The sequence below is a fragment of the Ascidiella aspersa genome, chromosome 3 (assembly GCF_963924565.1).
Source record: "Ascidiella aspersa chromosome 3, kaAscAspe10.2, whole genome shotgun sequence".
Taxonomy (NCBI): Eukaryota; Metazoa; Chordata; class Ascidiacea; order Phlebobranchia; family Ascidiidae; genus Ascidiella; species Ascidiella aspersa.
In genome coordinates this window covers 32,716,623-32,743,186 of record NC_139449.1, presented here as the reverse complement: position 1 = coordinate 32,743,186, position 26,564 = coordinate 32,716,623, and the positions used below count along the sequence as shown (strand labels likewise).

General features: G+C 37.1%; 1 protein-coding gene across 1 annotated transcript in view; it reads left to right on the top strand.

Annotated features, from left to right (window-relative positions):
- Positions 1-26,564, top strand: part of LOC146162556 (dynein axonemal heavy chain 5-like) — a 77,337-nt gene that overhangs the window by 42,163 nt on the left and 8,610 nt on the right. The window contains exons 51-82 of the mRNA XM_083386033.1: positions 754-956; positions 1,933-2,082; positions 2,671-2,811; positions 3,336-3,458; positions 3,908-4,025; positions 4,517-4,662; positions 5,357-5,488; positions 6,367-6,507; positions 7,202-7,292; positions 7,622-7,770; positions 8,357-8,548; positions 9,071-9,187; positions 9,761-9,965; positions 10,769-10,899; positions 11,384-11,511; positions 12,025-12,175; positions 12,698-12,874; positions 13,992-14,207; positions 15,077-15,244; positions 16,006-16,224; positions 17,084-17,260; positions 17,924-18,118; positions 18,659-18,814; positions 19,642-19,824; positions 20,422-20,568; positions 21,265-21,429; positions 22,060-22,178; positions 22,928-23,046; positions 23,437-23,576; positions 24,232-24,363; positions 25,159-25,330; positions 25,856-25,995. Coding sequence (XP_083242159.1) covers positions 754-956; positions 1,933-2,082; positions 2,671-2,811; positions 3,336-3,458; positions 3,908-4,025; positions 4,517-4,662; positions 5,357-5,488; positions 6,367-6,507; positions 7,202-7,292; positions 7,622-7,770; positions 8,357-8,548; positions 9,071-9,187; positions 9,761-9,965; positions 10,769-10,899; positions 11,384-11,511; positions 12,025-12,175; positions 12,698-12,874; positions 13,992-14,207; positions 15,077-15,244; positions 16,006-16,224; positions 17,084-17,260; positions 17,924-18,118; positions 18,659-18,814; positions 19,642-19,824; positions 20,422-20,568; positions 21,265-21,429; positions 22,060-22,178; positions 22,928-23,046; positions 23,437-23,576; positions 24,232-24,363; positions 25,159-25,330; positions 25,856-25,995 — 4,943 coding nt within the window. The remainder of the gene's footprint in view (positions 1-753; positions 957-1,932; positions 2,083-2,670; positions 2,812-3,335; positions 3,459-3,907; positions 4,026-4,516; positions 4,663-5,356; positions 5,489-6,366; positions 6,508-7,201; positions 7,293-7,621; positions 7,771-8,356; positions 8,549-9,070; positions 9,188-9,760; positions 9,966-10,768; positions 10,900-11,383; positions 11,512-12,024; positions 12,176-12,697; positions 12,875-13,991; positions 14,208-15,076; positions 15,245-16,005; positions 16,225-17,083; positions 17,261-17,923; positions 18,119-18,658; positions 18,815-19,641; positions 19,825-20,421; positions 20,569-21,264; positions 21,430-22,059; positions 22,179-22,927; positions 23,047-23,436; positions 23,577-24,231; positions 24,364-25,158; positions 25,331-25,855; positions 25,996-26,564) is intronic.

The following is a 26,564-nucleotide window of genomic DNA, read 5'->3' as shown; positions in this document are numbered from 1 at the left end:
CATACATCAAAACAGATTATTTATTCAACCGTACATTAGTGAGGTACATGCTTCTGAGCAATAAATTTACGTTTAATTTACATTCCAAGCTAATATTGCTGTAAAATTAGGTATAGTGACGCAAATAAAACTAAATTCTTTAATAAATCTAGCTTTTGTTTAAACTGGTCTGTGGCCCACCTAAAAAGTTTTCAAGGCCCACCAGTGAGCCATGGCCCACTGGTTGAGAACCGCTTGGCTAAGCCATAAAAACGAACCACAAAAACAACTTTTACTCAGAGTTAAATGTTGAGTAAAAGTGCAGTGATTAAGTAATCAACAAAATCAACACAGTTCTCTAAGGAGGCGCCCTCATACTGATTAGGTGTACTTTAACTGCGCGATTTATTTAAACAAATTAAGTTTACAATTTACTAAAGCTCATCTTGTTTAAAGCTGATTTTGTTTATTTCTTCATCTGTTTTTCTCGTTTTAAGATTACCCATCTCAGCGGACAAAAGTAGTTTAAACGGTACTCAAAGTTTAATTCTGCTTTTAACCACGCTGGACCGAGATGGATATTTGTAGCATTTCTAAGATCTTGCCTTTTAAAGACAAACAAACCGTAATAACGGCACATTTTTGAATGATTAACACGGGCTGACCCCCAAATTGGGGCCACTGCACCACCGACTGTGCTACACTGGCTTATGAAACGAAAAGAGGCAGAAATTCCTTTATAAACGCTCCTCCCACCTTCCGTGTGTCCTCCAGGTCTGATCCCGAGTCCAGAGGATCAGAGCAAGCAGCCCAGCAAGGATCATCTGTGCCGACTATTCTTCTTTGCTCTAATGTGGTCGATCGGAGCGATCCTGGAGTTGGACGACCGAGCCAAGTTGGAGGAATTTATCAAGAAGACCAACCCCGATCTCGCCATACCTCCCGTTAAAGACGACGAGACCATCTTCGAGTACATGGTGGGTTTGTGACGTAACACTCGTCAAAACGATGCAATTTGTTAATTTTGACCTCACATTTTTCATAGCCTTATAAAAAAAAAATTCGAAGCGCATATTTTGCGATTATGGTTTTAAAATGCTGTGTTATGCGTATAGCGTTAAAGCTTGTTAATGTTCTTTATTATGTTTTATTTTTTGTTTACATTTTATATGATTTTGTTTTACTTTTTTTACAAAAGTTGTATCTGCAAGCCGTCGACAAATTACGTCAGCCTAATGGAGCTTTTTAATGTACAGACTGTTTTATACGAAATATGGCTTTTTAGCACGTTTTTTTGAACTTTAGATAAGTAATTGATATAATAGACCTAATGCACTATCTTATTGATTTGATGCCATGTGTGCTGCATCTACTTTATTTAAAATTTTAAGCCATTTTTCATACAAAACAGCCTAACAAATGTTGTTGTGACATTTGTACTATGACTCAGGGGAGGATAATTAAAAAAAAAAATTTTGCCTAAATCTGAATTTTCAAATTGACGTAGCAAGTCAATATTGAACCAAACGTGCTCAGATTTGTTTTGTGGGTTTTTATGTACATTTGAAACACTGTGCCCGTTATACCGCACTTTTTTATAACCACCGGGTGCAATATACTTTTTGACTACTAAATTAAACAGAAAAAAAATTTCAAACGAAAAAAGACACAAGAACATTAGATAAACAAGTTGTCGATATTTTTTAGTTCTTAAGGCTGGTTCACACTAGACGCGTCGTTAACGTAAAACGTTTTTAAAAAAACGCTTTCGGCTGCGGAAAGTTGAAATAATTCAATTTTGACGCTTTCGGTTAGAAGCGAGGAAATTTGCCGTTAACGCCGGCAACGCGTTATGTGTGAACCAGCCTTTACTACATTTCCTTCTTTTTTAATTCCTCTTTACCAAAAAAACTATTTTTTCCGTTTATTAACCCAACCCTGCTTCGACCCCAGGTAAACGAGGAGGGTGTGTGGGAGCACTGGCTGCAGAGGGTCCCCGACTATATTTACCCTCCAGACTCGGTACCGGACTACATGGGAATCCTTGTCCCTAACGTGGACAACGTGCGAACTGACTTCCTCATGAACACCATCATGAAACAGGTTTGTGACACATTAAGGTGTTTGACACGTTGTTCACAGTTTTTGACCGTTTTTAAATTTCTAGTGCCAGGCTTAGGCTATAACAGAGGCATTTTTAACTTGTTTGGCTGCACGACCAAAAGATAAAGTCAAAATTACACTTGTTTATGTTTTTTATTCTATGACATATTTCGGAGTTCTTTTTCGTTCTGAATAACGGTGTACCGCTGGGAAAACGTTTAAAAACCACTAATTTAATATGCTGTTCAGTAGTAGTTTATTTTATGTATAGTTCATTGGCGCTTTTCATCTGGTTTATCAAGTTTGTAGCGGCGAGAGTCAGTACAAATTATAAAATAAAAGATGGTTTTAGGCTAAATTTATAAGCCTTTATTAATTTGCAATTACAGATTACCTAATAGCAATAGTTGAAACTGATAAATATTAAATTTCAGGGTGGGAGTTTCACAATCTTTACCTTTTTAGGCTAAAAACAGGGTTATAAGAAATAACAAAAGCTTTTAGAATCTAAGTCTTGACTCACTCCAGCTAACCAAAAGCATGACACAGCAGATCTTCGGTGAAAATTATTTTCATTGAACTTTGCAGCAAAAGGGTGTTTTACTGATCGGTGAACAGGGAACCGCCAAGACAGTAATGATCAAGGGTTACTGCAAGAGATACGATCCCGAGAGTCACCTGACCAAGGCTCTCAACTTCAGCAGCGCCACCACGCCAAACATGTTCCAGGTACAGCACTGTGATGTCACAATCCGTCGTGTTTTTTTTTCAAATCACATTGACGTTTCGTTGGGTTTGTGGCTTTATGGCTTAGCTAAGTGAAAACAAAGTGGCCTGTGTTATTTAAGGTAATAAATCTTTATTCTTACAGTCCAACACTTAAATTTACAACACACTCGATTTGCCAATGCAGTTGTATCTTACTTATGTTGTATTTAGTCACTTGCATCTATAGGATTGTGTTTGCTGGTAACAATTATAAAAGTATTACCCTTATAAACACATATTTAACTGTTTTCTCATGTGAAAGTGATGTACCAAGTTATACTAACCTACTTTGTTTAAAATGCGATGTGTTGACAAAGAAAAAGAATAGGAAAGTATTGCTGTTGAATGTTCCAAATATACTGTTTAAAAATGACGTTTAGGCAAAAAAAACATAACATAGCATTTCAATTCGGTCGTGAGGTCAAATCAGTGAAACAAAAAATCAATTCTTACCTCTTACTTAACCGAATCACGTGTTTCTTTAGCGAACTATTGAGAGTTACGTGGACAAACGAGTGGGTACAACGTACGGACCCCCGGCTGGCAAAAAGATGACGGTGTTCATTGATGACATCAACATGCCCATTGTCAACAATTGGGGTGACCAGGTGAGAAGTGGCGGTGAAAACTAGTTGCATGCATTCTGTAGTCGATTTGTATGGGGAAGTGATTTTTATTATTTCTCATACTTTTCTTTCGATTCCTGCGAAAATAGTTTTTTGACGTTAAATGACTTGAAGAACTTTAACAGTTTGCAAATCAGACAAGATCTGGTGATTTAATGCGTTGTTAGACTGTGTAACAATAATTTGACCAAAACTAAGAAATAAATCGTAGCAAAGCATCCTATGACAAATAAAAAAATTTATATCCATAATTTGAACTTTTTATAAGTAGGCTGCTCAACAAAATACACTTAAAACACTCCAGAAAACGAATATTATTACAAAAAAAACACTGACACTTGAACAGCAAAAAACTTGTTAAAATGACAACTAATAAATAAAATATTGCTTCTTAAAATTTCACTTCAAAAACTCGGTTTACTGTTTTCCAGATTACGAACGAGATTGTGCGTCAACTGATGTCCACCAGGGGTTTCTACAGCATTGACAAGCCAGGTGACTTCACAACCATCATCGACATTCAGTTCGCCGCCGCTATGATCCACCCAGGTGAGTTCGATATAAGGACCTCGATCCCAGAACAAGTATTGACCTCTTCTATCCGCATATAGAAGAGTGAAAACTCGATTTTTTCGCCTGTTATTGTACTTTTGCACATTTAGGCTGGTGTTCTGCGATTATGACAAAAATAAAGAATGGTTATGGAAATTTTTTTTGTAGGGGAAGGATTCTATAAAATTATTTTTTTTTCTAAAAAAAGCTGTAGCTAACTTAACAGAGAACGAATAGCGAAATAAAATAATAGATTAAAATCTTTTAAAGCAGAAAAATGTTTATGTTTGCATTATAACTGCAACTTAGCGAACATGATGTCTCACAAAAATACATATATTTATATTGGTGATTAACTGTCTTTTCACAGTAAGTAAATTGACCTGAAATAATCTATTCGCGTCAGGTTGAGTTCGCGAAAAAATAACAACCAATATATAAAAACGCTATCTCACATAAACTGACCTGAAATAACCTTTTCACTTTAGGCGGTGGCCGCAACGACATTCCGCAGCGTCTTAAGCAGCAGTTCTGCGTGTTCAACTGCACCCTTCCCTCGAACAACTCAATCGACAAGATTTTCCTCACTATCAGTCAGGGATACTTCTGTAAGCAGAGGGGATTCCCCGACGAGGTAAGTCGAACTCATTTCTTGCAATAGTTACTGAAATTACGCGCATATTTAACTATGCTTCTCTAGAAATCTAGATTCCCTCGGGGAAAAAATGGTATCCATCTTTAACTTTGTATTAAACAATGGTCGACTACATATTATGTATGGGCCAAACAAAGTTTTGCAAAAGTTATTGGAATTTTACGTATTTTGAAATAAACTCCTGTAAATGCAGATTACTTTGCATGTGTAAATTAGATGTTCCCTGTAGTTGTAGATTACTTTTAAAAAAACGTTTGCAATCTTTCAAACTGTTATTCAAACAATGGTGGACAGTGGCCACATTATTTATGGGCCGAACCAAGTTTTGCGAAATGATTTAACATAAAGTTTCAACCTAACCTTATGCGAAGCATACCTCGCTTTCCTACCGAATCAAGTGACTTTAGACGTGAATATAAACTTTTTCTGATTTAATGAAATCTACAAAAGTCGTGTTGTCGCTGGGTACGAACAAACGATTATCAAATTCAGTAAGAACAATTAAAACATCACTTAGCCAATGACACAAACCTTATTTAGCAAAACTATTCGTAAAAACCGGAAAGAAACCGCTCAATCTCGTATGGTCTTAGTACGGTACTCGCCAACCATTATATATCTATCTTTTATAATTTTTCTGACATTTTTCTTCTAACTTGATTGTTCTGCGCAGGTGGTCACCCTTGCTCCCCGCCTGGTGGCGCTAACACGTCAGTTGTGGCAGAGCACCAAAGTGAAGATGCTCCCCACCCCGGCCAAGTTCCATTACATCTTCAACCTCCGAGATCTCAGTAGGATCTGGCAGGTATAACTACACGTCTTGTTCTGCCTTAACAACTCTGTAATTTACAGCGTTGTGATGACTTAAGTCAGTGACTTGACTTGAGTGCCCTTAAGTCACCGTTTTCAAATGTCTTTTTAGCGAAATGACTTGACTTAAGTTAATTGGACAAAGACGTGGGTTAAAATAAGTGTTTTCATTGAGCAATTATTTATTAATTTGTACTCATAAAACAATTTGCTTGCTATATTTTGCGTTTATGTTAGTTTTTAAATGAGTTATTGCTCATAATTGGACGAGTTTATCAGTTTTAATAGTTTAAAGTTTTATTTTTATGACAAGGACTTGTCGTGAAATTGACTTGCTCTAATCATGATTTCACTGGGACTTTCCTTCAAAAACCGATGATGAGACTGGGACTTGACTTGTTATTTCTTCAAAAAGACTTGACTTGGATTTAAGTTATTTTACGAATGACTTGACTACGACTTAAGTCATTTAAAAAAAACTTGTTTACAACACTGAATATCGGACAACTTCGGGTTGTTCGTCGGTTTGGTTAAACAGTAAACAAAAAAACGACTAACGTGAATAAAAAGAAAAAAACATTTCAATCGATAAACATTTTTTTTATTTTTTTAACCGTCCGTGGTGTTTTGTAAATATTTCTTTTTATGTTTTAATATCTAAGAGAAAAAAGTTGTACCAAAAAGTTTTTGACTTGGCTTCTATGGTGAAGTCTATAGTGAAATCACAAATATTAGTCCGCTTCCAACATGTATAGTGCTATATTGCTCTCGACTGTCATAACTTCAAAAACCGCACCCCCAATGCATCACTGCAATGGGCACCTTTCGATAAACCAACTTTGCATTAACCACCAAGTTCCATTTCACTCCCAGGGCATCTTGGTGGTGAACAAGGACACTTGTGTGAGCGAGGAAGTGCTTCTGGGTCTTTGGAACCACGAATGTCATCGTGTGATCGCCGACCGCTTCACAAACCAACCCGATAAAGACTGGTTCGACGTCGCACTTGTCAAGGTTAGATATTATCCACAACCCGAGCTGTGAAAACTTTATAAATCAAAAACAGCTCCTCTGGTAATTGTAATTGTTAACCAACGTTTCGGCAACCTATACAAGCCGCCTTCGTCAGGGTGAATGACACTTCAGTGTCCGAAAACGTTGGTTAACAATTACAATTACCAGAGGAGCTGTTTTTGATTGATATTACCATGCCTGGTAGCAACAGTTTATATACTGTGAGAACTTTGTCCAACAGGAAAATGTAACCCGACTGCTTTCCTCGGGTAGGCTGAGAACTTTTGTACAATCATCTTCACTTGACAGCTGTCAAATGGATTAACTACACTCAGTTGTGGTGCATAACTTCTAATGGTTTTTAAATAGCCAACTTATGACTTTTAATAACGGCATCCTCTTAAACTTTATAATAGCAAGTGGCAACGATTTTTGGACGCCAAAAAATAAATACCATACCCATTTTATCTACTAAATAAGAAGTGTTGCAAAATGTATAAGTGATTAAAAACCCTACTTTTTGCCCTTTAAAAAAACAGTGTGAACATAAAATAATGTATGCTTACCGTTTAATCTTTATCAATCTCTCTGAATAAAGTGAAATATTTTTCTCGTAAAAGTGTAGCGTTATGTATCCTTGTTTGCACCTCTTGTTGAATTAGCGATGACATGAAAACTAATGCTGTGTTTTTAGATGGTGTCAGAAGTGCTGCCGGAAAAGAAAGAAAAGATGCCGCTGGAACCCTACTTTGTCGACTTCCTCCAAGAGGCACCGGAAGCTACAGGTATAAGGAACGAAAAAGATCAAAACAACACTAGAATATCCCTAAAGCTAAACGTCGCTTAACATTTTTGACTAGCTTTTGACACTTAATATGGAAATTAGTGTGGTGTTTGTTGTTTTGTCAACAATAGAAATAAATTGCATTTTGCCTGAAGTAACTGTTTCGGTAATTATAATGAGCACACCTTAGGCTTTAGCTTTACGTCATTACAAAATACAGTGTTTCACTTATAAGCTTTATTCGCGGCAAACGCTTTAGTGTAAACCCAACCCTGAGGTATTGATGTATGACGTCACACCTACTCCCTTTGTTCTTTCTCCTTCCTCCAGGCGAGGAGGGCGAGGACACCGACCTGGATGCTCCCAAGATCTACGAGCCGATCGAGTCCATGGATCAGCTGGAGGAGAAGCTCACGAACTTCCAGGAGCAGTACAACGAGACCGTGAGAGGATCCAAGATGGACCTCGTCTTCTTCAAGGTGAACACTTACTACTTTGTCTTCGAAAATTTGACTGATCTTGGTTTAACTCTGGTTTGTGAAACCACGGTAACACCGTGGCTATATAGCAATACATTGTTTTTTGAACAAGATTCAAACTTAGGTACTCGAAGCATTTTTTTTTGTGTAAAGTTTTTTCCTTCTCCGCAATAGAGCTGTTATTTTTTTTTATTGATTTCACGACAATCAGGTGTCAGTCTTACGCCTGAAGAATACACTTTGCCGTGTCAGTATAAGTAGAGCTGTTATAAACCTAATAATTTTAGGTAAAAGTTTTGCCCATCTTAAGTAAAACCGACTAACTTTTGCTTCAATTTCAAGATGTAATGACCTATTAACATAACCAATAAATACAATGTAAATTTGGGCTGTGTTAAAAACATAATAGTCTCTAAACTCCAGTCACAAATAGGTTTTTTGAATTAAACAAATGTTGCACAAACATGCTGCTCTGATTCTAAACCTGAAATTGTTTTTTCTCCTTGGATCAGCCATAAACAAATTGCCTCGCTTTCTACAATATTCTAAATCTTTAATTAAAAAAACAACGTATATGCTTTACCAGGACGCCATGGTTCACTTGGTGAAAATCTCTCGCATCATCCGCACGCCACGTGGCAACTGTCTATTGGTCGGCGTGGGTGGGAGTGGCAAGCAGTCTCTCACCCGATTGGCCACCTACATCGCCGGTTATACCTGCTTTCAGATCACGCTGAGCAGGACCTACAACGTCTCCAATCTCATCGACGATCTTAAGGTTAGTAGGCCTACCGATACTTCTGCAAGCTTTTGCCAGTTTTGAATAAACTAACTGATTTTGGGCCGTTCTTGGTAAACCTTTAAATTAATAACATACCTTCTCTAAATGTACTTACCAGGCCTCTAGAAAAGTCTAGAATATTGTGTTTTTTTAGAAACTGTTTTTTCCATGTACAAATGAAAGCCTTTTTTTCTGAACGTTTTGCCAATTCGTTTTTTCTTAAGTTTTCTTTTCACCTTTTCAACATGAATTTTTTTTTTAACTTTTCAGCATAAAGACTGAAAATTTTTATTTAAATTATACGGTATTTTGCAAATCGACAAGTCTATATAGTATCAATTAGTTATATTGATTGCATTAGGAACAAAATAAATTACAAAGCGAACGTAATAACAAAATCCCAGTTTATTTCCTTACTGCTAAAGTATATTGGGTATCATTTATAATTTATAATTATGGTGTTACATTTACACGCACAATGGCCTCGATTCTGAACGGTCTTGTTTTCTTTCTTTCAAGATCTTGTACCGAACTGCTGGTAAGGAAGGCAAGGGTGTGACCTTCATCTTCACCGACAACGAAATCAAGGACGAGGGATTCCTCGAGTACATGAACAATGTGCTCGCTTCAGGAGAGGTGAATTTTCACATGTGATGCAACATTTAAGCCTTGTCTGTGATCCCCGTATTATAAATTTTGCACTCTTTGGATTAAACTGTAATATCCGTTAGCGCGATTTTCTTAAACCAGCGAATGCTTTGGTAGAGCAACATTTGACGCATAAGTCAAGATGTCTAGTCACTGCTCCGATGCTATGGGAACAATTAAGTTTTTTTTTTTCATATTAAGAATCTTGTATTCTTTGATACCTCCATTAGCGCGATCTTCCTAAACCAGCGAATACTTTGGTATTAATCGCAGCATTTAACCAGCAAAGTATTTCAAAACGAAGCAGTTGACTAAGGTTTTTAAAGAAAAATAGTGCGATGAAAATTTTCAGTCTCAAACCACATTTTTAAATTGTCAAAGCAATGTGTAAAAATTTTGCTAAAAGTATATTAGGCTACTGATGTACATTTAGTGGTTCAGAAGAGCGTCTTTAGACTGGCGTAACAATAACACGTATTCGCGCAATCTCAATCATATCCTAATAAATCCTCACCATTTGTAAAAATCGACTTTTACATTTCTGACAAAACTCCACCACAGATCGCCAACCTGTTTGCTCGCGATGAAATTGATGAGATAACACAGGAGCTGATACCAGTGATGAAGGTCGAATACCCGCGTCGTCCACCCACCAACGAGAACCTCTACGAGTACTTCCTCTCCAGAGTCAGGGCAAACCTCCACGTGGTCCTCTGCTTTTCTCCAGTCGGCGAAAAGTTCCAGAACCGGGCGCTCAAGTTTCCAGGTTCGTTTCTGTCTGTATGTCTGTATTTTTAAATTACCTGGCAAAGTTGGTTTTAAATAAACACTTGCTGTCCATCGCGAAGGCGCCATTTTAGAGCTGAAGGCAAAACACGTTGATTAATAAAATTCGGCAGAAAAGCTTTCTAGTTACATTGTCTAGTTACAAAGCTGGTAGGCGTTACAGCTTGAGAGACAGAACAAAATTATCGTCAAACAATCAGCAATTCGGCCAGCCAATTGTATTGTTCATGAATACTTTAGCTTGCGGCTTATTTTTTATAAAACACAATTCGTTAGAGTTTCTTATAACAACTTTTTTCGATATTTTAGGTTTGCTGTATTTTTAGAATTTTAAAAATTTTAAAGAAACGGGTTGGATTTGAACCTTGTTTGTTAAAACTTGTGCTTTTGAGTATTTACTTTTAACTGGGCATTACTTTTTAGACGAATGTGCCTTAATACGATTCGAACCCTAAGTTTCTGGGTTTGTGCTTAAAATGTATACCCAAACTTTACCTAAAAGTTAAATTACCTATAAAAATACACACATAAAAAAGCCCATTAGCCAGAGCCAGTTAAAAGCACAAATTTTTAGCTAAAATGACCGTTTTCTTAAGTAGTCGCGTCCAAATGCAAAAAAAGATGTACTGAAAAAGTCGCGTACGAATGAATAAAGGCCGCTTAGATAATTACATCCAACAAACAAAATCTTAAAGCAATTACATCCGATTGTAATAAAATATTTAAAAGCAATCACATCCTAATGCCTAAAATGTATTCTAACGCAATATTGCAACCTTCCAGCTCTGATATCTGGATGTACGATGGACTGGTTCCTTCGATGGCCTCGTGACGCCCTCATACAAGTCGCTCAGTATTTCCTCGCAAGCTTCAAGATCGAGTGTGATGATTCTACCAAGGGCAACGTTGTACAGGTATGCCGCAAACATGATCCGTGCTTGTAGTTCGTAAAGTGTTGTTGTTTAGGTGGGATTTAATGTACTGTAAACAGTCGGTCGAAAAATGGCTTTGTAAATATTACAAAAATTAACAGGGGCAACGCATGTACAAGATTTACAAACACATTAATAGCCAAGCTGCTAGGTCCTAGCGGGCCCTTACAGCGCCTCCTAAAAAATACATATACAATAAATTGTATAAAAAGACTAATAATATTTAGACGTAGTAAGAATATCAAAGCTAATATAGAAGTAGATAGCATATTTAGAACAGCTGTTTAAAAGAAATAGAGAGATATTCGAAGCGTTTAAAATGCTACCTGCTTCTAAATGTGCTTTGATATTCCTACCACGTCTAACTAAGACTGCCAACTACTCCTTTATCTTTTAATTACCCGGGTCGCCTTTTATTAAATGCCCATTCGACGGCTAATATGTTTTCGCTTTTTTCCCATCAAAGGTGATGGGTACAGTCCAGGATCTTGTGGCTGAAAAGTGCGTCGAGTACTTCGAGCGCTACCGACGCGCATGTCACGTGACTCCCAAGTCCTACCTGTCTTTCCTCGCCGGTTACAAGACCATCTACCGGTTTGTTAATTATTATAATATATGCGTCAAGTTTTTCCTTTTTACCGGATCATTCATCAATTTTTTTTTACTTGGTAGTTTAAAAGTTGTTTTTCTACCTAATGATGGAAATATAGTAACTGATCATAGAAATTTATAACCTGGAATTTGATTATTCCTTTTTCATTTAGATATAAACATATCAAACAGTACGAAATCCTGCTGTCTTTAATCTTTTAGCTAATTGTACCGAAAATCTTCCAATCATTTTTCCCATTAATTCTGCGTTATATCTCATCTTCATTTTTAATATCCTGTCGGAATATTTTTCTATGTTTTAACGCCATAACGTTATGTTTTTACAAAGACCTCGTGGCTAAATTAACTAGGTTACAATAAATTGAGCCTCCTGTTTTCCAACAGCCTTAGCTTCGAGATGTAAGAAACTATGTTTTTTGGAAAGGCAATATACATTGGAAAATCGCGCCTTTAACATTCATCATCCCGACACCTTAAATTCTCATTACTCGTCAGATCAAAACTGGATGAGATCTCGGTGCTGTCATCCCGCATGAAGACAGGTTTGTTAAAGTTGGTTGAAGCCGAGAAGTCGGTAAACGAACTCTCCAAGGAACTTGCCGTGAAAGAGAAGGATCTAGCTGTGGCTTCAAAGGAAGCGGACGAGGTAAGCGGATTCTTACTTAACCCGAATCTCATTTTTTGTGATGACAATATGTTTTAATGGGTTTATTGGTTAATGTGGAAATCATGAAAATTTTGGCGTCCCTAGAGCGCCTTTTGTAATATTTTTATTTATTTTGAATATTTGTGTCACCCTGTTTATTTCTGTGTATTGTGTAGTGTTTGTTATTGAATGTTACCATTTTTTATGATAATCTATTTTGTTTTTAATCTACGGAATTAAACATCAGGAGAAACGTTTATATAAGTTAGTCCTGATCATATTTTTTAAATATTCTTGTGTAAAGCAAAATAAAAATATTAATGGTTTCCTATCATCAAATTTAATTTTTTTTTTAATTTCCAAGAAATAGAGAAAATAAAAAAACAATATAAGGTTATAAGTGCAGAAATAACTAGGGCTAACATAGGCTTAATATTAAACAGTTTGAAACGTTTTAGGCTTACATTCGCCTTTTCCTAACAAAACCCTATGCAAGCCACACTATTTCCCTTTCCCGTGCAGGTGTTAAAGGTGGTGACCACCAAGGCCACGGCGGCCGAGAAAGTCAAGGCCTCGGTTCAAAAGGTCAAGGACAAGGCGCAGGCGATCGTGGATACAATCGCGGTGGACAAGGTGTCAGCCGAAGCTAAACTGAAAGCGGCAGCCCCTGCCTTGGCTGCAGCCGAATCTGCTTTGCAGGTAAACAATGGAAACACGTTTGTCCGGACCAGAAAATCACCAGTTAGTACAGTGGTTCTCAACCTTTTTTTTTTCGTGGCCCATTTTCGTTGCACAAAATTTTTGCTATTTTTTTTATTCTACCGTGCATTAGTGAGATACTAGCTGCTGAACAATCAATTTACATTCCGTCTCAATTCCTCCCCAAGCCATTATTCCTGTAAAATTAAGTACATTGACACAAATTAAACTAAATTCTTCAGTAAATCTAGCTTTTTTAAATTCGTCTGTGGCCCACTCAAAATGTTCTCATGGCCCACCAGTGAGCCATGGGCCACTGGTTGAGAACCGCTGAGTTAGTACGTGAGCTGAAACACTTTGGAAGGTAAGAAATCTCCCGCGGACAACAAAATGTATAATAAAGATCATTGTTTTCGTATCAGATGATCTTAAGACTGTTTTTAAATACAGGTATAAACATAAAATCATTTCCTAAATGTTTTTTTTTTTGCAGAAATATATTTTCGCATATAAGTTTATGTTTTATATCTGTTTTTATAAACAGACTTAAGATCAGTTTGTACGTGAAAACAAAATGGCTTGAAATAGTTTAATTTTTCATTTGGTGTACTATCATTAGCCCACAGAGAATATATCCTGCAGTATATAAAATCGTATCAGCCCGGTTATCGGAATATAGTAAATTGTCGTATTACACTAAACATAATAAATCTATAAGCGGAACACTTGGTAAAATTTTCTAAATTGGTAAAAAATTAGGTATATTTACGAAAGGAAAGTAAAACATATAAAGAACTAAGCGACTTTTTGTCGATTTTATATTACACATACAACTAAGCTTTGTACATGGCTACATCATCCTGTTAGAAGCATTTGTTAAAAAGAAGCACCCTAAAAATTATAAAAAAAACAACTTTAAACAAAAACAAGATCTGCTGAACAAAATCATGTGCTCCGTAATATTTTCAAGTACATTATGATCAACCTATTACAAGTATTTAGAAAAATACAATAAAAAGGGTCAAATCTAAATTTATCATTTACGAAAATGTAAATCGCCAAAAAAGTCATTTACGCAAATTGTTAAAGTCAAACAAGTTTGCCGTTCACTTTTCAGACGATCAAACCAGCCGACATTGCCACAGTCCGTAAGCTTGGCAAGCCTCCTCATCTGATCATGCGCATCATGGACTGCGTCCTCCTGCTCTTCCAGAAAAGGATCAACGCGGTCGAGATGGATCCGGAGCGTCCCTGCGTCAAGCCCTCCTGGTCGGAGGCGCTCAAGCTCATGAACAACTCCGGATTCCTACAGATGCTCCTCAACTTCTCAAAGGTTGGAAGAAAATATAATGAAGATATTTGAATTTGCGGCGGATGTTAATGTGTGCTAAATAGTCTTACCTTGTTTAATGTTCTAGTTGCTGTAAGCCTGAATTCACTGCGCTCCTTAACTTCTCTAAGGTTGGTTGGGTGCATCTAAAATATACAGGGTCGCATGGTACGCAGGAAACCTACCTTGCAATCCTTGTGTTTCTTGCGATCCTGTGTATTTTAGATTCATCGTCACGGTTGACTGACAGTCATATCAAGCCGTCGGCTTAATAAATAAAGTGTTAGGGTAATAGAGTCCGCCGACTAATTCGGGTCCGGTAAGTTAGTTTAAGGATTTACACGAAATAAAGCTTGGAAAAATAAAAAAATATATAAAAGTTGAAGGAAACCCAGTTCAACTTAGCAATTTGATTGGATTTTTTTCGTTTCACCTGTAGTGACATTTTTTTATGATATTAAAATTGGTTGTGCATCCCTAAAAAAAAGGGTGTTATCTAAACAAGTTATAGTAAAACCTATAGAAACAACTAAGTAAATTACTTGAAAAATAATACTTAAAATTCCGTTTAATATCATTGTCATGCTCTTGACCTTGATTTATTGTGGCGATAATTTTCAGCTGTTGTTAAACCTAAGTTGGAATTGTTTGTTTTAAAGTCTGCAAACATCCGGAAGACTTGATGCGCCTTACCATTGCCAAAGTTGATTTAAACATTTAGTGCCACATTTGCTAAAATCACTTTCTAAATACAATACAAATCTGACCAGTGCCTGACGCAAACGAACTGCCTATAAATCATAATTGCCGACCCAAGTTCCCAAGCCTAAGTCTTCTTTTATCCTAAATAAACCAATCTTCGTTTCGTCCAGGATACCATTAACGAGGAGACGGTGGAGTTGTTGCAGCCCTACCTCGACATGGACGACTACAGCTTTGAGTCGGCCAAGAAGGTCTGCGGTAACGTTGCTGGACTCTGTTCATGGACGCAAGCCATGGCCTTCTTCTTCTCCATCAACAAGGAGGTTTTGCCGCTCAAGGTACACATAAAATGTCGTGGGAAATATGAAGCCTGATTTATGTTGACTAGTGCACGTTTCAAGCAATTTAACGTCTACTTGCCCTCATGCGAGTTTTAGCAAAGCATATTTGTGCTTTCAAGCGTCCGGGACATATTCAATATTTCGTTAAAATTGAATTTAACTTGGATAATTACACAAAAAATGGTGTAGAATCTGTAGGGCCTAATATATCTTGACCAGCAGTCATTTCAGGCAATTTAACGTCTATATTTTAACGGTGCTTGTGCTAGTTTAAAGAAAAGTATGTTCGTGCTTTCAAACATCCATGTCATATCCAATATATCGTAAAAGATCTGCTAAACAGAACCTTAGATGCTCCGTGAGATTTTCATAAAGATTTTAAGATCAACTTATTACAGGTATTTAGAAAAACTAAAAAAAAAATTTATAGAAAAAAACAACGAATAAATAAAAATAACCTAATAAAAACGCTATCAGAAGGTCAAAATATCTGGTTTCTCATGTAACCACTAGCTGTCAACCAAACAAAGGCAACCTGATAGTCCATGAGAGTCTACAGGGCTACGTCATCAGTGGTTTTACCTTTAAACAAAAACAATTCATCTTAGTAATATTATACTATAGATCTGAAACTTTACCAATCCTCGCATGTAGCTGAAGTTCTACTATTATAGGAAGCACAAAACTCTAAAAAAAGACCAAAAAATCACCAATTTCTAGTTTTTCTACGCCTAACCACCAATTTTATTACTCCCAAGGCGAACCTGGCCATCCAGGAGGGTCGTCTAGGCAAGGCGATGCACGATTTGAACGAAGCGCAAGCGCAGTTGGACGAGAAAGAGGCAGAACTACAGGAGGTTCAGGCGCAGTATGATAACGCCATCGGACACAAGAAGATGCTCATTGATGATGCGGAGGCTTGCAAGAGGAAGATGGTGAACGCAAGCGCGCTCATCGAGGGACTAGGAGGAGAGAAGGTGAGTCATTTAGGAGGAAGATGCGAAGTATGTAAAGAGGCTTGCAGAAAAGTTAATTTGCTGACCCACTAGAAGTCATACCTCTACAGATAATCCTAAATTGTAATTTAAACTAAATTGATTGTGAATAAGTGAAACGTAATTGTAGTTCAAATTATATAATTTGTTTAGTTTTCAAGAATTCGGTAATTCTAATCTAATTTAGATAAAACTGAAGTCGATTAATTGAAATTCCAATCGTTTAATTGAAATTTCCGAAATTAAATAAAAAGCTTCAATCTATAGTTGTCCAAATCTGCTGGTAGTATTTTCAATTTCCCCGTTTATTTTTCGTTTTTCATTTTTACTGCCGTTTCATCATTTTTATTTTGCTATACACTACTGCTGGTCGGTTTAACTGACTCTCCAATTTCTATTTCTAAACGGAATGCTTGAATAAATTGATAAAGAAATTACATGCTCATTTCTTTGGAGCAAAAATGTAACTTTAGCTTGGAGACAAAAAGTGATTCGTCTAATCTAAAATATATTTTCGTCATCAGTAAAAAATGAACGTTCGCGTAAGAAAGTTGGCGAGTGCTTAACGCATAAGCCGCTGTCCGTAAAAAAATCAAAGTTGAAGTCTAGTAAGTATAAGATTAGTTTTGTACGCTTAATCGCCAGGAGCGTATCAAGGGTAGGTTTGGGGGATATTAAGCCATGTCCTCTCCCATATAAACTGCACTCTTGGCCGAACTTCTATCCAAACTATAGTTTGGGGAGACCTGTCATGTCATAAAACGTACAAGATTATGCACAGAGATTTTCGTCGTTTTTATTTAGAATTTCTTCTAAATTGTTCATCCTTTTTTTCTCCAAGATCCGCTGGACTGCTGCCGGTAAGACCTTCCAGGATCAGATCACGAGGTTGGTGGGCGACGTCCTCCTGGCAACCGGATTCCTCTCCTACTCCGGACCCTTCAACCAGGACTTCCGCAACCTCCTCCAGACTGCCTGGAAGAAAGAGATGACGTCACACAAGATACCCTACTCCGACGTAAGTGCTTTAAGAAGATAAAACAGCCTGAAGAGCAGAAACGTTTTTTTTATAAGTCTAAGACTGATGCAGGGGTAGAACATGCTTTATAATTTAACCACGGTGCGAAAGTTAAACTTTATGTCCTTTTATAATTAAAGTAGGTTACAAAACTTTACCTTACCGTTTTATTCACTTCATGTATTTTACAGCATCAATCATCAAATCCGTAAAAATACATTTTGGTGAAAAACTTGATCTTGACGAGCTTTCAATTTAACATGTATTTTGATACGTTGTCCAAAAATGCCCTAAAACTTACATTTCATTGCAAAAATTGATTGTGGCACGCTTGAAGTTAAACATGTTTTACAACGACATCGACGAAAACACTAAAAATACACTTTGACGAAAAACTGGATTTTATAGCGCTTTAAGTTCACTTAGCATGTTATTACGTCATCGGTTAAGTCGTCATCGCTCGTAATTCGAACAATGGATCAAGGCTTCATCTTGTTCACAACTAAATGCGGGATATAGATGAGACAAACGAGTACGATTGTACTGTAAAGATAAGACAAAACAGTCGCTATAAAATCGCCTCACTTCTGAATCAAAATGGCGTTCAAAATTTCGTCATTGCGTGACACTTGCTTAAACAACCTCTTCTTTTTTCGGCCCTAGGACATCAACCTGATTTCTATGCTGGTCGACAACGCCACCATTGGCGAGTGGAACCTTCAGGGACTTCCCAACGACGATTTGTCGGTGCAGAACGGCATCATCGTTACCAGGGCAACGCGATACCCGCTCCTTATCGATCCTCAGGGACAGGGAAAGATCTGGGTCCGGAACAAAGAGAAGCAGTTCGAGCTGCAGGTAAATTCGCGCGTTTTTCTCTTTTTCTGTTATTTGTAACCGATGATATTGTAACAGGGGCAGGTGGAATTGCTATTTTGTAATGCGTTTGTTTTAAAATCGCCATGTTTTAATGTAATCGGGGAAATATTCGTTGGCGACTTGATTAACCAGTTTATAAGACAGACTAAAGCTAATATTTACGATGTGTGCAAAATGTAGTAGTAATACCTCTGCGTATTTGTAATGTTTATTGCTCGGTTTCAACTCGATTTGGATAGTTTTCTATTCAACTATATCTTAACCTGTATATAATATTTTCATTGTTTTAATACCCAAGCTTTATAAAAATGTGATCCAGCAATTGATTTGGCATTTACTACTTTCAGTATACGAAGAGCAGATTTCGTTAACCTAGAATAATTCCTTAGGGTGATTAACAAATTGAATAAACTATTGACGCTTTGCTTTAACCAGTTTTGTTTCCGATAAGATGAAAACTGTTTATTTCTGGGAGTTTGTAAGCCTAACCTCCTGACCTTTGTATGACCTCCACACCAGATCACCACTCTCAATCACAAGTACTTCAGGACACATCTGGAGGACGCGTTATCCCTTGGACGTCCCCTACTCATCGAGGATGTTGGGGAGGAGCTGGATCCGGCGCTTGACAATGTACTGGAACAGAACTTCATCAAATCAGGATCAACTTTTAAGGTTCGCGGATAGTTAGAGCTATATAGTTAACAAATAATCACATTTAATTCACGCTATAAGGGATACACCTTTCGTAAGGCCTGCGAAATCGTGTTGTTAAATGCAACTACGATTTTATTTGGTTTATAAAAAACATAGGCCTGCCGAAAAATGTTTTTATATGTAACTTAATAGTTAGAGCTATATAGTTAACAAATAATCACATTTAATTCACCCTATAAGGGGTACACCCAGTTTTTTTTTAAGGTGTTTTGGGGGACCGAAACGGTCGCCCCAATTTCTGCAGCGGTTTCCCAAATTTTGGACTTGCAACTTTTTGTTATTTAAATGAAACACTTCCGTCTCTTAAAACTACTTAGCGGTCACCCAAACCAAACCTTAAAAAAAACCCTGGGTAAACCTATCGTAAAACCTGCGAAATCGTGTTGTTAAATGCAACTACGATTTTATTTGGTTTATAAAACAACATAGGCCTGCCGAACAATGTTTTTATATGTAACTTAAAATTTTCCACGAACACAAACATGATTTAAAGTTGTTAAATACATCAAAATTTTTTTGCAAAAGAATATTCCCCCTATAATTTAAAACAACCTAAGGTTTGTTTCTCGTTTGAAAACTACTTATCCATCCATATATCTCAATTAAACTACTTATATTTTATTAATAAGAAATAAAAAAAACTACTCGTTTTTGCTCGTAATTTCTTTTGTAATTGCAGTTTGTTACATTATATATCAATTTTCCGTAAATTTTCCTTGATAAACATTCCACATTTTCACCCTTAAAAACAACACCGTAAAATTTCCCCTTTCTTTATTGTACAGGTGAAAGTAGGCGACAAGGAGGTTGACGTTATGAAGGGCTTTAAGCTGTACATCACAACTAAGCTGGCCAACCCGGTCTACACACCCGAGATCTACGCTAGGACCTCCATCATTGACTTCACAGTCACAATTAAGGGGCTCGAGGATCAACTTTTGGGCCGCGTCATCCTTACTGAGAAACAAGTGAGAAAACGTTTTTATGGGGTCTTTTTTTGAGAGCAGCATTATTTTGATGTTCTTTTACCATTTTACAGTGTGTTTTGATTTGGTGTGGCAATGAAACGGACTTTAGCGTTGAAATGAATCCGTACTTAAAAATTAAAAATCGGATACAGTCGTAACATTTTAAGTTGGCCAGTAATGCTGTTATAAACTTTAACAAAAAGTATGATATGACAGTATAGATCTGTTTGTTGTATACGTCGATGGGTATTTCGGTTTTCGAATTAAAACCTAACTCATAATTCGAGGTCAACATTTATTTTGAGCAATATCAGCTAGCGTAGTTTTTCCACGAAATAATCTCCCATAGCAATATTATAAGCAAATCAATTCCAATTCTACAGTTCAGAAAGCATTTTACATTGATAACATTGACTATCATACATAGATGGGCTATATTTTAATGCAAACTCAAGCAAATGTCTATTAAATGACAATAGTAATACAAACCTCCAATGTTCGATTTCCTGTGACGTCACAATACGCTGTCCGTGGTGTTTACATTCAAACCTAACACTGGATCCCATGACATAAGCCTCGTTTCTCTTCGCAAATTAGGAGCTGGAGTCGGAGCGAGTGGCGCTGATGGAGGAGGTGACGGCCAACAAGAGGAAGATGCAGGAGTTGGAAGACAACCTCCTCTACCGACTTACATCCACAGAAGGATCGTTGGTGGAGGATGAGTCACTCATCGAAGTGCTCAAGGTAACGTTAAAGAATCTTTTGTGTTTAAAGCAATAAAACATTAGGCCTAGTTGTAGGTTAGCCAATCGTAAATATGAGGGCGTTTACTTGCATTTCGTCTTATTATGTGTGGTGCTTTGTTCCATGAAACTCTATATCACTTGCTTGGTCACACTCCAGGTTATATTCTTACTTTTTCTAATCAGGCGAGGTTAAATGTTTTTGACATACCTTAAGAATTAGGAAGTCCTACAAAAATTACCTTTTAATTTTTTGACGAATAGAACTTTTATAAAGGCAAACATATGACCCATATTTCTTGGAGAACCCTTGGCAATAGGATCAATATAAAATATCCTGTTTATGCTGGCAACAGAATAGTTATGTTCAAATAATCGGTAACATAAAACGTTAAAGTTTAGTAAATCATAATTTCTGATGATCTATCAATAATAATAAATAAGTTTAAAAGATGCCAAAATAGTTGTTGATCGCTTAGCAACGTATGACGTCCTAAATGTTTTTTTTGTGACGTCACACGTTGGAATTTTCCGATGTATTTGAAGTCATCAATGCTAATGTCATTTTAATATGTATTTACCACGATCTGCAAAGCTATTTTTCGAAACTCGCATTAAACAAGCCGCAAGGCCATAACCTTAACACCAAAGGCGCTACCCCACATTTAATAAAAAAATCTCTCTCGCGCGCCCCCAGACGACCAAGGTGACAGCTGAAGAGGTGAGTGAAAAACTGACGATCGCTGCCGAGACCGAAGTAAAGATCAACACAGCTCGGGAGGAGTTCCGACCTGTGGCTACAAGAGGATCCATCCTCTACTTCCTCATCGTCGAAATGAGCTTGGTGAACGTAATGTACCAGGTGGGCGATAAAGTAGCTTGTCGAAAAATCATATGATTTTTGATAAAGAGTTGCAAAGCCAAAACGAGAAATCAAGCTCGTATCGAAAACGTCTTAATCAAGATGATGTCGATCTACTCGACGTTTTTGGCTTTGCTATTCATTATCAAGCTACATTACAGATCCGTGCATGTAACCTATTATGATTTTTTTGGCAGGATAGCTTTAGTTTATCGAAGTGTTGTTCGACAGTTTAAATATTATGTCCTAAACCGACATAAAATATATTCAAAATGATTAAAGCGAAACAAGTCAACTAATCTTTATACATTTTGCTATACTCTAGTTAATTTTATTATGTTGTTATTGGGTAGTGACGGTTTTCCTCTTTTAAATTAATTTAGTGCCAGATACCGAGAATTTAAAAGACATTGCAAAACTTTATTAAAAAAACACCGGTATTAAACAAGCTAGGATAATAAGAAAAAGTAATATTTCAGTAGACATCGTACATTTATTGATAATTTGGGTGAAGGCGCCTAACAAAAATACTCGTTTGCTAAATAAGATGTCCGTGTCGTTGTTTTTACAAGTATAACTTGCATCACTTTATCCAACAAATTTTTGATATTAATTTTTCTATTTTTCCAGACTTCCCTCCGTCAGTTCCTGCAATTGTTCGACTTGGCCCTGGCTCGCTCGGCCAAATCCCCGATCCCAAGCAAGCGAATCCACAACATCATCGACTACCTGACTTTCGACGTGTTCAGGTTGGTGCAGGCTTGACCGGTGAAATTTTTTTATAGTTTTAGAAATCTGGTAGCTGCAATATAACGGGACCGTTGTAAAATCTGTGGCCCTCTAAAAACTCTAGTGCATGATGACGTATTTACACAGCTGCAGTCCAGTGTGTGACTTAGATAATTATAATTAATCTAAGGCGACGTGTTTAACTCATTTCTAGGGCTTTCATAAGGTTGATAGAAGCAAACTAGGTCAAATAATTTTGATTTAATTCAAGAACATCCTGCTAAAAGAACACCCTTCTGTATCACAAAAAATCAAAATGTGTTGTTATATATTCCCGATTTGACCATTGCTACATAAAGAAGATTTTCCAAGTTTCACTTTGCCGCCATTTTCTGGGTCGTAATGTGTTGTTGTTCCATATTTGACTTCTCGAACATGCCTGTACGGCCAATTGAAATATTGGTGTTTATTTAAGATTTCAAAAAAGGGTTTGATTAGAAAAAAAAACGTTTTAACACTGAATGTATTTAGACTCATTTTTACTTAAATCATCAGCGTTTTTCTGAAAGTCTATTTGTACTGTGACATAAATTTATGACGTCATTTTTGAAAATGTCTGGCCTACCGTGGTCAACGCAAAGCAAAAAGAAATTAGGGATCCGCGGCAAAAAGTTTAAGAACCCCTGCTGTACTCTGACTTATTCCCATGTTATAAACCCCTTTGTCGTTACTCGTTACCGTGGTAACCGAACGTGTCTTCCGGATGCAGGTTCACGACCCGTGGACTCTACGAGGAGCACAAGTTCCTCTATGTCCTCCTCCTTACACTAAAGATCGCCCTCAACATCGGACAGATAACGCACACCGAGTTTCAGACATTCATTAAGGGTAAGGGCCTAGCTGAAATTGTACGGGTTTGAGTGGGTTATCACAGTTTTAGTTTGTAATATTGCAAAATAATACCTACATTAGAATAGACTACATGAATGAAACCCAAGCTGGTATTTTTTGTTTCTTTTTAAGGTTTTTTTCAAAAGGGCGTTTATCAAACAGAATTTGATGTAGACTTGTTTAAACTTAAGTGTAATAAATCATAGAATCTTTTAATTTTAACATTTTTATCTGACCTATACGCACCCTCCCTAACAAGTTACTACGATAATAACCTAAGAAAGCAATTATTTTTCCTGGGAAAAGCCAGTAAAATAGAATATATTTTTCATTAGCCAGCCAGTATGTCAAAAAATGTTCTCATTTTCTGGTAATTTCCTTTTCTAGGTGGCGCCAGCTTAGACTTGAATGCCGTTGAACCGAAGCCGAAGAAGTGGATTTTGGACATGACCTGGCTCAACCTGGTGCAACTCAGCAAACTCCCACAGTTTGGACAACTTCTCAACCAGATCAGCAGAAACGACAAGGTGAGCACCTTTGAAAACATTAGGTTTGCCATTGTAAATGAATAGGAAAGTAAATTTCAATTAGACCAGCATTACATTTTTTGTCACCCAAACGCCTGCGCTATGCTATTACAGTCTTGTACACTTTTTTCGTCTTTTTATTCCTTTACGCCAGAAAGGTAGTAAAAATATATCGAATTTAGGTCTAAAAATTATAGATGTTCAACTCCAGAAATTATTTTTTCGGTTAAGTTTTTATCTTCTTATAAAGATGAAATGGGCATTTTTTTCATGATCTCATGAAATAAAACAGCGAAATGTCTAGGTTTTAAATCAACCGCTTAACGCAAAGCAGTTCAAACTACAGTGATCCTAAGCACACCGAAAGCCATCGCAGACTAACCGAATCTGTCGATCAACGATGATTCGGATCGGGTTAGTCAGCGATGGCTTTCTATGTACTATAATACGTAAGCCGTAACCGTTGGTCAAAAAGCAGCTTCAGAAGGGCTAGATAGCAGTTGTTGAACACAATATGTGTGTGTATCCGTCATACAGTAATCCTTGTTTGTTCTAAATTATAAAAGAACAAACCACCAAAACCACTTTAAATATGATACCCGTAACAGCCTTTAAATAGTCGATATTGCCAATATTAAAGCTTCTCTCTTCATAGGGATGGAAGGCTTGGTTTGATGAGGCCGCTCCCGAAGAGGCCACCATCCCTGAGGGATACAGCTCCTCCCTGGACACATTCAGGAAGCTCCTTCTCATCAGAGCTTGGTGTCCCGATCGTATCACCGCCCAGGTTGGCTATTGCTCATAGTTTGTTAACTATAGACTATTTGAAAATTTTTCGACTTGCGCATAATGGCTAGAGGTTGTAGTAAGACGTAGTAAGAATATCAAAGCCTACAAGAAGTAGATATCATTTTAAACGTTTCCAAGATATCTTTATTGATTTTCAACTTATTTTTATTTCTTTTTTCGGTAAATTAAAAATAAATAAAGACGTTCAAAATGCTACCAACTTCTGTATGAGCTTGATATTCTTACTAAGTTTTGTACTCGCGTTTTTTTTACGAAGTTTAGAAACCCGAGTAAAACCAGGAAAGACAGTTTTAAAGGACAGTTTTTTAAGACAGTTTTAAGGCACTATATATTTCGCCTGTACTTGCATCATCAGTTCCTACATGCAAAGTAAAATACGTATACATAGCAAAGTAATAATGAATCGGATCACGTTTTGGTTCGAAAAAACAGTAGATTGTCATTCAACTCGTAAAAATTCGTTACTTCTCCATGTTCTAATCTAGAAACTTGTTAATGTAGCTTGACAATGAACTGCAAAGCCAAAAGGTCGACTTGATCGACGTCAGCTTAATTAACATTAACTGAAGATGATACAAGTTTGTACAAGTTAAGTACAAGTTAAGACATCGAAATGTCTTAATCAAGATGATGTCAATCTACTCGACCATTTGGCTTTTCAATTTATTGTCAAGCTAAATCACAGATCCGCGCATAGTGCACCCAAATACAAACTCGTATATTTCTAAAATTTAAATTTCCTCTTGCTTCTCCTAACTCCCGCTTCCTCCAGGCTCGTCACTTCATTGCGTTCACGATGGGCGAGAAGTACACAGAGGCTGTCCTCCTCGACTACGAGAAGATGGTGATCGAGTCCGACAAGGTAACTCCCATGATCTGCTTCCTCACAATGGGATCAGATCCCACCGACAACATCGAGCGGCTCGCAAGATCAAAGGGAATACGTGAGTGTTTTTAGCTGTTAACCGTGAGCTTCGATATGTCAAACGAACCAACTGAATAACTAAAAGTTTTTATGCAAGCAATTATTTTTTGAAAACAAGTACTTGTTCCTTAATCTTTCATGTCTAGCGGCACCATAAGATTTTTCCGTATTTCACTAGAATGTCACAACAAACGGAAAAACAACACACATCAACTCTACACAACGTAGGAAGTTATAATTGAATTTATTTCACTCTTATCTTAAAAAAGGAAAAAAAGAGTTGAGCAAAAATCAGATTCCTAAAGATTCCCAACAATCTCTCGGCACCCTTGAGTATTAGAAATGGCACCCCAGGGTGACGCGACACCCCGGTTGAGAACCACTGTGCTAAACATGTAAATAACCACAAACTGTGAGTTTTACTTTGCATCACATTTCCTTCTGGTCAAATTAAAATCATCTCAAAGCCAAACATTCTCAATCGATTTCAACCATTATCACGTCACATTAGTAAAAACAATGTCTTTATTGTCTTTCCCGCCAGCGTGTCGTCCGATCTCAATGGGCCAGGGTCAGGAGGTGCACGCTCGTCGTCTTCTGCAGCAGAGTTTCGGTGACGGTGGATGGCTTCTACTGCAGAACTGCCATCTCGGTCTCGCATACATGGATGAGCTGCTCGAACAGGTTGATTGACACTGGGGACGTCCGATAATATCGGATCGGATTAATACCCGATGCAAAGTTGTTGTATCGGTACTCGTCCGATACCTTGGTAGTATCGGTGCCGATCTGATAACAAATTAACAACATAGGGATTTAAACCATGATTTACGATCCAATAGTGTCGCAAAAAGTTTATAAAACTGCAAAAATATTTCGTGAACGAAAGTGATAGCGATACAATATATATTTATACATATATGACGCATTGTAATGTTTCTAAAATATTTGAGTTGGCGGATTTGATGATGGGGCAAAAAATTATTACCCTGTAATATATGCAAACACAGGAGCGATTTATATTACGAACGGTACATTTTTTAACGAGGGAATGTATTGGTTTCTCCGATACTGATTTCGCAAGATTGCGGCTCTGAATAATAATAACGTGTAGCACAAGTTTGTAGTGCGTTTCAGTCTTATTCCCAATTTGTCCACTGTCAAGCATCTGTCTGATATAGAACGCCGTAAATGCTGCAATTTACAGTATATCGTATACAACAACTTATTTTTTCTGCAGTAGGAGAAAGTAA